General features: G+C 51.3%; 1 protein-coding gene across 1 annotated transcript; it reads left to right on the forward strand.

The window, feature by feature from the left end:
- The first annotated feature begins 43 nt into the window (after positions 1-43).
- On the forward strand, positions 44-2,553 carry MLNR (motilin receptor). The gene is made up of 2 exons (XM_072355301.1): positions 44-794; positions 2,255-2,553. The coding sequence occupies exons 1-2, from the start codon at positions 44-46 to the stop codon at positions 2,551-2,553; spliced, it is 1,050 nt and encodes a 349-aa protein (XP_072211402.1).
- The last annotated feature ends 7,239 nt before the right edge of the window (positions 2,554-9,792 follow it).

Raw genomic sequence — 9,792 nt, forward strand, 5'->3', positions numbered from 1 at the left:
GGAGCGCGACGGCGGTACCGTTCGGCCGCCGCGACCCGGCGCCATGTGGGGGAACGGCAGCCGGGCCGAGCCCTGGGCCGCGCTGCCGTGCGACGAGTGGCTGTGCTCGGCGCTGCCGCTGCGGGCGCTCGTGCCGGTGACGGCCGTGTGCCTGGGGCTGTTCGCCGTCGGCGTGGTGGGCAACGTGCTGACCGTGCTGGTCACCTGCGGGCACCGCGACGCCCGGAGCACCACGGATCTATACCTGGGCAGCATGGCCGTGTCCGACCTGCTCATCCTGCTGGGGCTGCCCCTCGACCTGTACCGCCTGTGGCGCTCCCGGCCCTGGATCTTCGGGCAGCTGCTGTGCCGCCTCTCGCACTACCTGAGCGAGGGCTGCACCTACTGCACCATCCTGCACATCACCGCCCTCACGGTGGAGCGCTACCTCGCCGTCTGCTTCCCGCTGCGGGCCAAGGTGCTGGTCACCCGGCGCCGCGTCAGGGCCGTCATCGGCGCCCTCTGGGCCTTCGCCCTCCTCTCCGCGGCGCCCTTCTTCTTCCTGGTGGACGTGGAGCAGCCCGACAACTTCACCGACTTCAGCCGCGAGTGCAAACCCACCCCGCGGGCTCTGGAGTCCGGTCTGCTGGGCATCATGTTCTGGGTCACCACCTCCTACTTCGTGCTGCCCGTCGTCTGCCTCAGCGTCCTCTACGGCTTCATCGGGCGCGAGCTGTGGCGCAGCAGGGGTCGTCTGCGGGGTCCGGGCGCGGCCCTGCGGGAGCGGGGACACCGGCACACCGTCCGCATCCTGGGTGAGTCCCCCGGCCCCACGGCTTGCGCCCCTCAGCAGCCTCAGGGTCCTGTGCCGGTATGGGGTAGCACGGAGCGTCGCAGCTCGCACACAGCCGTGTGAGCCAGCACTCCCTGTGGGGTTCACTCTATAGCTCAGACAAAGCTCTTTTTCTGACCTTGATAGAATCGCAGAATCCTTTGAGTTGGAAGAGACCCCTAAAGGCCGTCTGGTCCAGCTGCTCTGCAATGCACGGGGACACCTACAGCTCCATCAGGTGCTCAGAGCCCCATCCAGCCTGACCTTGGGTGTCTGCAGGAACAGGGCGTCCACAGCCCCTCAGTGCCGTTTATTTCTCTATCTATTTCCACATATCCGCATATCTCTGCGTATCCGTATGTTTCTGTGTGATGATTCTTGCTTACCTCCAAGTTGCTGACAGAGTTCTGCATGTGATGTATTCCAGACGCAAACTTGCTTTGGCTTTATTTCTTTTGCTAAGCTCTGAGAAACACGAGGGATCCTCCGCGAATGATGACCCGCTTCACTTGCATGCATTTATAAGCAAGAATGATTACCCTTGGGAATACGGTGATTGATTTTACAGTCACCCCACAGGTGACCCTTTAAACCACACACTTGGCTGTCCCACATCTGCTTCAGATGCTGTAAGAATGTTTGTATGTGGTAAAGGTGCTGTGCTAAAACTGGCTCTGCCCCGCAGTCTTGCTTTGAGAGCGGAGATGCATGTAGGAGCAGCGCTGTAAGCAGCAGCTCTGCGTCCCCACAGAGATACGTCTCCTAATTCCAGCTGTGCTTTCCATATCATCTGTGTGGCACCGCAGGCATCCCCGGGGGGAATCCTTGCTATGGTCCCGTTGTATAAATATGTTGTGCTTCTGTCAGGCTTCTTCTCAGCAAACTCAGCTGTTGGAGGTGGGCTGAGTTTTTTGTCCATCGCTGAAGGCTGACGACTGCACTCAGTGTCTCCCATTGTCAGTAATTGGATGCCACTTATTTCTGTACATCGTTTGTACCGTCTGCAACACCGGATGGAACTGTGTGGAAGAGAAGGCTCCGGGGAGAGCTGAGGGCTGCCTCTCAGCATCTACAGGGGGGCTGCAACAAGGGAGGGTACAGACTCTATAGCAGAGTTCATTGTGACTGGGCAAGGGAAAATGGTTTCAAGCTAAAAGAGGGGACATTTAGACTGGTTAAGAGGAAGAAGTTTTTCCTGATACGGGTGGCACAGGTTGCCCAAACAGGTGGTGGATGCCCCATCCCTGCAGACACCAAAGGTCAGGCTGGATGGGGCTCTGTGCTGTAGGTGTCCCTGTTCATTGCAGGGCAATTGGACCAGATGGCCAAATCAATGATCCCTTCCAAATCAAATCATTCAGTGATTCTATGAAATTGAGAATACAAGATGACTGTCGGATTAACCCACTCCTTAACTACGGCTTGTATTATTTTGTCTTGTAGCTGTGGTGATCCTGGCCTTTGTAATTTGCTGGTTGCCTTTCCACATTGGCAGGATCATATTTATAAGCACCCGGGACACCAGAACGATGCTGCTCTCCCAATACTTCAACATCTTTGCCCTCCAGCTGTTCTACCTGAGTGCCTCCATCAATCCCATCCTCTACAACCTCGTCTCACAGAGGTACCGGGCAGCAGCCTGCAAGCTACTGCTGCCATGCCGGCGCGTGAGAAGAGCTCTGGTGGGATCAAAATTGTCCAGGGCCTACACAGAGACCAGCAGTGGTGTAAGACATGGGTAAATGGGCGGCTCTGAGGTTGTGCCCCAGCAATGGGCTTCACGAGGCATCCCGTGCAAGGAAGGGCACTTCCTCCTGTAAAGAGTCACAGAAGGGTGGACATCTGCCAGGGCTTTGGTAGTGTATGACTCCTTGTGTGCTGAAATACTTGGGTTTTTGACAACGGAGCAAGCAGGGACCACAAAATAATGGGAGTGATGTGAAAGCCAAGACTAAAGGAAAAAGCTGGAAGGTGTTACTGGTAAAACCAAACCGGGTTTGGTTTATTTTGTGCTGTTTGGCCACGTTTGTTCTCTACGATTCCTGGTGCTCTCTAAACATCTTAACATCAGGGACTGCAAAGCAAGGAGTGACTGGCAGAGAGCCCGTGCTGTTTTAAAGGAGTTTTCTCATCAGGAGATGGACACACAAGGAATTGCCCACCGCCATCAGCACCTTTGGAAGAAGGGGACACGTGTTTTTGTTAACCAGTCTTGCAACCATGAATGGGAGTTTCCAGGACAAAGTTACCTGATTCTTCCCCTTGGAAAGCTTATCCTCTGCACTCAGCCCTGCTGATCTGCCCCGTGCCCTTAAACACATCTCTTAATTACTGGCAACCAATTTAGATATCGCTGCTTACATCCTCTTGGCAGATGTTTGGTTAGCATTAGTGTGTAACCACCCAACAGCGGGCTACCCCGGTACAGAGGTCGTGAGGTTTGAGATTCCCTTGGGGTAAATTAAGAGGAAACGTCAACAAATGGCTGGTTAACAATTTTATTCGAATTATGTATGCCTGGCGATTTTGGGTGCTCTATAAGAAATCATAGAATTGCAGAATGGCTTGGATTGGATTGGAAGGAAGCTTAGAAACCATCTGACTCCAACCCTGTGCCATGGGCAGCGCCACCCAGCAGCTCAGGCTGCCCAGGGCCCCATCCAACCTGGCCTTGAGTGCTTCATTCCCTTCAAGTACGGAAGGCTGCAATGAGGTCTCCCCAGAGTCTTCTCCAAGCTAAACAAGTCCAATTCCCTCAACCTTTCTTCATAGGAGAGGTGCTCCAGCCCTCTTTGAATCTTCGTGGCCTTCCTCTGGACCAGCTCCAGCAGCTCTGCATCCCTCCAGTGTTGGGGTCCCCATGTCTGGTTGCAGTACTGCAGATGGGGCCTCATGAGGGCAGAGCAGTGGACAGTCCCCTCCCTTTCCCTACTGCCACCCCTCTGTTGATGCAGCCCAGGGTACTGTTGGCCTTCTGGGCTGCAAACACACACCACTGGTTCACGTTCAGCTTTTTGTCCACCAGGACCCACAAGTCCTTCTTGGCAGGATTGCCCTCAGTGAGTTCTTACTCCCAGTCTGTACACATATCTGGGATTTCCTTGACCAAAGTGCAAACATGTTGCACTTGGCCTTGTCGAACCTCATTCGGTTCCTGTGGGCCCACTTTTCAAGCCTGTACTCATCCCTCTGGATGACATCCCTTCCTTCTGTCATGTCAACTGCACCGCACAGCTTGGTGTCATCAACAAACCTGCTGAAGGTGCACTCAATCCCACTGCCTCTGTCACTGATAAAGGTGTTACAGAATACCAGTTCCAGGACAGTCCGCTGTGGGACTCCACTCATGATGATGTTATAATGATACGCCTCATGTTACATGTGCTGTAGAGAGAAGAAGGGATGCCACCACTGTGGGACCCAGCGGCATCCCAACAATCCTCATGGTGAGCACACGCCAGCTGTCAGCCTTCTGTGCTCAGGCAGCTCCCTGAGGTGTTCAGTCACCGTTTGTCGGTGAGTCTGAGATCTCATGTTGTCATCAGGCCTCTCTAACGCTGTGATGGAGGTATGGCTTCTCAGTCTCTTCCACAGTGCTGTCATGTTATATTCTTATGGTACGACGTGTTGAAGTAGCCAAGCTCCCCTGGCCAAGCTGCATGCCCAGCATGCCAGCTATGCCAGCACCTACAGCTGCATTGCAAGCCATAAAACAACATGCTAGCCTTGCTCCAAAGGTCTACAATACAAACTCAAGCTTAGCAACTTAGGCACAAGTGTTTGTTAAGCAGGGAGGGCTACAGGGAGTTACAGTGCCTGGACAGTCAGTACATTTTACCTCTGCATCTTTCCCGCTTTCCTCCTGGCTGTAGTGAGATAAGCCTGAAACAAAAATCAATGAAGTGAGACTGCACTTAAACACACGTACTGAAGTTACCATCTGTCCTACCTGCAATGCAAAGACTGTTCAAAATCCCGCTTAGGGATCTCAGCGCAGTAGAGCTGAACCCAGGCCTTCTCCAGCCTTAAAAGTAGGACCAAACTCATTACTTGACTCTTAAGTCACCAAATGAAATTACCTGAAGACAGAAAGCTCCCCGGCTCCTGGCACACACGTGGAGCATTCTCCTCACATCAGCTTTGGGGCTGGGTTGGTTTGCTTTTGCTAGGTGGTGCCCTTCAGTAAAACACATCAAAATGACAGGACAGCTGGCACATTGCAGAGGCAGGAGGAAGAAAGGAAGACTTTGTCGCACAGCTGTGTGGCCACGCAGCTGTATCTTGCATGCCTGAGGTCTGCTGGTGATACCTCTTCTCTTTCCTCTGCCTGCGGAGCTGCACCGGCCCCACTGCTCACTGCTGGGCTGTGTGGCACCTCCCTGCTCTTGGCATCCTCCTGCTTCCTGCAGCAGGCTGCGAGGAGGGGGTCTGGTGTGCTGGCCAAACCGTTTGTGTCCCTGTGATAAATACCCTTGTGGGAGCAGTACAACAACACATGCAGCAAACCACATTTGTGAGCTCGTAATGCCTTTTAATTAATGCTCCATCCCCATTAGGACATATCCTTCAAGAATAAATCAAGTTGGCAAGTTTCCTTAGAGTTACCAGGCCCGGAATGGCTGTATGTGGCAGTCAGCACCAGGCTGAGTAAGCAGAAGGCCTGCAAACAAACAGCAATGCTGGGTTATTCACTCCCACAGCAGCGCACAGGTGCAGCTTGGCTGTCTTTAAAAGGAATGCTTTGCAAGTCATTTGGCTATTAGGAAAAGAGGCAGAGAAGTGATGAGTGATCTCACACAGTGCAGACCGTAGTTAGCTGTACCCATACAGGCATTAAACCAGGGACTAGAAAGTCACTCTCCAGCTTCCATCTTCCTTTCCAACTATCCAGTTTCTGTGCTCATCATGTAGCTGCAGGCTGCTCATAGAAGCCCACAGTAAATTCAGGATATGATATTCCCTTGGTTTCACGTAACTTCATTTGCATTTGCAGCCACTGTTTCTCTTCACATGACTCTAAAATAAAATCCATCGTAGCTTATCCAAATTGGACAACAGCTATTTGAAATCTATCCGGAAAAAATTGAATTTCTGTCCTAAAATAAATGTTGTGGAAAACCAACAGTAAGTACCAGTATTTCTCTGTTATTTAATCAGTTTGATCTCCCTGTGTTAATCAAAGAAGCAGAGCATGACCGCCCCAGCAGGGACACCCAGAGCAGGGTGCCCAGGGCCACATCCAGGCGACTCTGGGAGATCCCCAAGGAGGAGATTCCACAGCCCCTGGGCAGCCTGTGCCAGTGCTCCGTCACTGCACAGCACAGAAGGGCTGATGGTGTTCAGAGAGAACTGCCTGGGCTTCAGTTTGTGCCCATGGCCTCTGGTCCTGGCACCGGGCACTGCTGGCAGAGCCTGGTTCCAGCCTCTGGCACCCTCCCTTAGGGATTTATGGACATTGCTCACCAAAGCAAAGGCATAGGCGTGAGGTGCCCAGCTTTAATTAAAGCTCCTTCTGGTCCATGTGGACATTCTGTATTTCATTCTCGTCCATGACAAAAAGACAAGCAAACCCTACATTCCTTTCTCAAGTCTTCTTTGGAAGTCATATAAACCAGGCAAAAAGAAATAGTTCCAAGCACATCTTCCGCAAGGAATTACAGCCTAGAAATGCCCATTCCCCAAACAAACAAGTGCTGCTCCAAAAAGCGGTTGGCAGAACCACGACGGGCAGCACCCAACCCCCTGGAAAAGAGGGAGAGTGCAGGATGCTGTGAGGAGCACAGGGACACAGCACAAACCCTGCAGAGAAACCCAGCGTGGCCCACGAACTGCCCTGGGGCTGGGGCATTATACCAGCAGCATCTGCATATAACAAAGGGGTTTGCAATCCTGAGCACTATCCCTGTGTTCTATGGAGGTTTTGCACACTCACAGCAATTGATTTGGGGAACAAAGTCCTTCAAAGCGGCTCAAGATGTGGCTAAAATGACGCTGTCTGCAAAAGCGGCCTGCAGCTGGCCCAGAAGAACAGAGAGGTGCAGGGACGTGTTTTGTCCCTACAGCCACCCCTTTAAAATCAGATTTGGTGCTGTTGCTGCCTTGTTCCCACAGGAAACAAACAAACAAAAACCAACTGAGGATACGTCTGTGGTTCTACAAAGACTATATAAAATATGAGGGAAAAGAGCAGGTTAAACAGGGAGCAGGTATAACCAAAACTGCTCTGAATTAGCTGGAGTGATCGGACGTCGCCCCGATGTTTGGTGAGGTCAGCCTGATGTGAACAAGCCCTGACGTTCCTGGCTCAGCACCTTGGATTTGCTTTGGCAACAGGCTTCGCTTCAACCAAAAGAAGCCACTTGTCTGTTGAAATGGCTGCCTGCAGATACGCTTCCAGTGCCTTAGGGAACAACTTACAGTCTGGTGTCCTGTTATTATGTGCCACTGTGCACAGGCTATTGTGAGGATTCCCTGGAGCTCAGGAGTGAACTGGTGGCTCAGCACAGCATCTGTTATGGCTACACCAATATGGACTGTAAGAGGATGGGGGCAGAGATGAAATTAAGCCTCCTGGGCACTTGGTACCAGTAGATCCTAAAGCATTTGATCATGGGGCAAAGCATAGCATTTCCACTATTACCACAGGCTCACGGGCAGCTGTTGTATATCAGTTAATTCTGATTTGGGCTCAGCATCCTGATAGCATCAAGCCATCACTACAGTGCCCACTAACCATGTCCCTCCTCCTGGATTGTGCAAAACCAGATCGTTTTTTTGTTTGTTTGTTTGTTTTTAAGAGAAAAACCCTAAAGCAAAGCTGGGTGTTTCTTCCCACGTCGTGGTGAGGGGGGCTCCCCAGGCAGACGCCACTCTAGGAGCGCCCCCTAGTGGGGGACCAGCTGTGAGTCAACTCTTCCTGCCCTGCAGCCATCGCTTGGAGCAACCCTCAAACCTCAACGCATTGCCAGAGGACAGCCCTGTACGTATGTTTTAGAATCATAGAATACCCCAGGTTGGAAGGGATCCATAAGAATCACTGAATCCAAACCCTGGCTTCACACAGCATCACCCCAAAACCAGACCATAAAGCTGAGAGCACTGTCCTCACACTTCTTTAAACTCCTGCATTCTAACACCATCTTCCCTGTCTTCACCTTTCAGTTCTTCGTGCTTTCCCTCCCTCCTTGACATTCAGCTCTTTGCCCACCTCCACGTCCACATTAGCAATAGGCACTAAATTACATTTATCTCCCTACGTTGAGTCTGTTCTGCCTGTGATAGTGACTGGCAAATGATCTTCCTGTCCTTATCTCAAGCCATGAGCTTCTTTCATTGTATTTTCTCCCTATTCTGATGAGAAGTGAAAGAGAGCTGCAGAAGGGGCCAGTGCTGAACAGAGTAGCATTTGCTGCTTTCTGTGCTGCTGGGCATGAAGGGAGATGCCTCCTGCAGAGCTTGGGAGCGGGGAGGAAGCTGGGGAGGGTGGAGATGTCTGAAACCAGCCAAGCCTGGGAAAGGCACAGGAAATGCAGAAGAGCAGAATCATAGGGGCTGGAAGGGACTCGGAATCACCTCATCCAACCACCTTCTGAAGCAGGTTCCCTACAATAGGTTGCACAAGAAAACATCCAGGTGGGTTGTGAATATCTCCAGAGAAGGAGACTCCACAACCTCTCTGGGCATCCTGTTTCAGTACTCCAGTGCTCTAGGAAGCAGCCCAAGGAAACAGAAGCCTTCTATAGCCTTCCTTCCTTCCTTCCTTCCTCCCTCCCTCCCTCCCTCCCTCCCTCCCTTCCTCCCTTCCTCCCTTCCTCCCTTCCTTCCTTCCTTCCTTCCTTCCTTCCTTCCTTCCTTCCTTCCTTCCTTCCTTCCTTCCTTCCTTCCTTCCTTCCTTCCTTCCTTCCTTCCTTCCTTCCTTCCTTCCTTCCTTCCTTCCTTCCTTCCTTCCTTCCTTCCTTCCTTCCTTCCTTTTCCCTCTATAGGTATTTTCTTGTCACTAATTGATTTGGTCTGCAGTTCATTTTGCAGCTGGTAGTGAGAGAAAAAAAACAGCTCTTCTCAGGAGCTGGTAACAGCCAGACTCAATTTCCTTTTCATTTCCTTCTTTTCAGACCTTTCTTGCTTCATAAAGTGCATGTGTGTGAGAGCAGACATCTGTCTCCATGTGTAGATGTAGCGGGGGCTCTAGGAATACTGCATTTAGTTCTAAACAGGAAAACAAAATGGAGATCTTGCCTTCCTCATCACTGCAATGTGGGACCAATCTGTCACACAGGAATCACATCATAAGAAAAACAGGTAATCTCTGTTATGGGATGGGGAGAAGTCCAAGCCAGACCCTCTGACAGGACACATCAGACATGCCCAGTCTCCAGCGTGCTGCTGTAGAGAACTGGCACGCTCCTATCTGTTCCCTGCTCATTTATATTGGGTTTGTTTGTGCAAGTTGTTATCTGTACCGGAGTCATATAAATATCATCTCAAAAGAACTGAAGCACCTGGCAAATGTTTATCATTAGCCCAGCTGTTTCACTTGCCATGTCCCTTCTGAAAGGCATATCCATCTCTTTTCCCAAGCCACAGGAAATCTCATCTTGGCATCTTAATAAGTAGGACACCTCTGGATGCCTGCAATTAAACACGTCAATTTGTGTGAGTCAACATCAGAGATTCGGAGCACTGCACCGATGCCTCAATAGTTTCTCATGCACTTGTCACTGTGTATGTGCACACGTGCATGCGCGTGCAAGCTTTCAAAGGAGAATGAATCTCAGATCTGCCTTTCTGTTTCTAAAGCAACACCACGTTTTTACTGTGGCTGAAGAAAGATATTCTCACTCACAGCAATATTGACCCTCTGCTGCTTTCAGCAGAGACACAAGCCCAGCATAAGGACAGCTTCACAGGAAGGCACACTCTTCTGAGGTCAAACACAGCAGCTCATTCCTGGGCTGCAAAACAGAGCGTGGAATACAGCAAGC

This window comes from Excalfactoria chinensis, chromosome 1, assembly GCF_039878825.1.
Source record: "Excalfactoria chinensis isolate bCotChi1 chromosome 1, bCotChi1.hap2, whole genome shotgun sequence".
NCBI lineage: Eukaryota > Metazoa > Chordata > Aves > Galliformes > Phasianidae > Excalfactoria > Excalfactoria chinensis.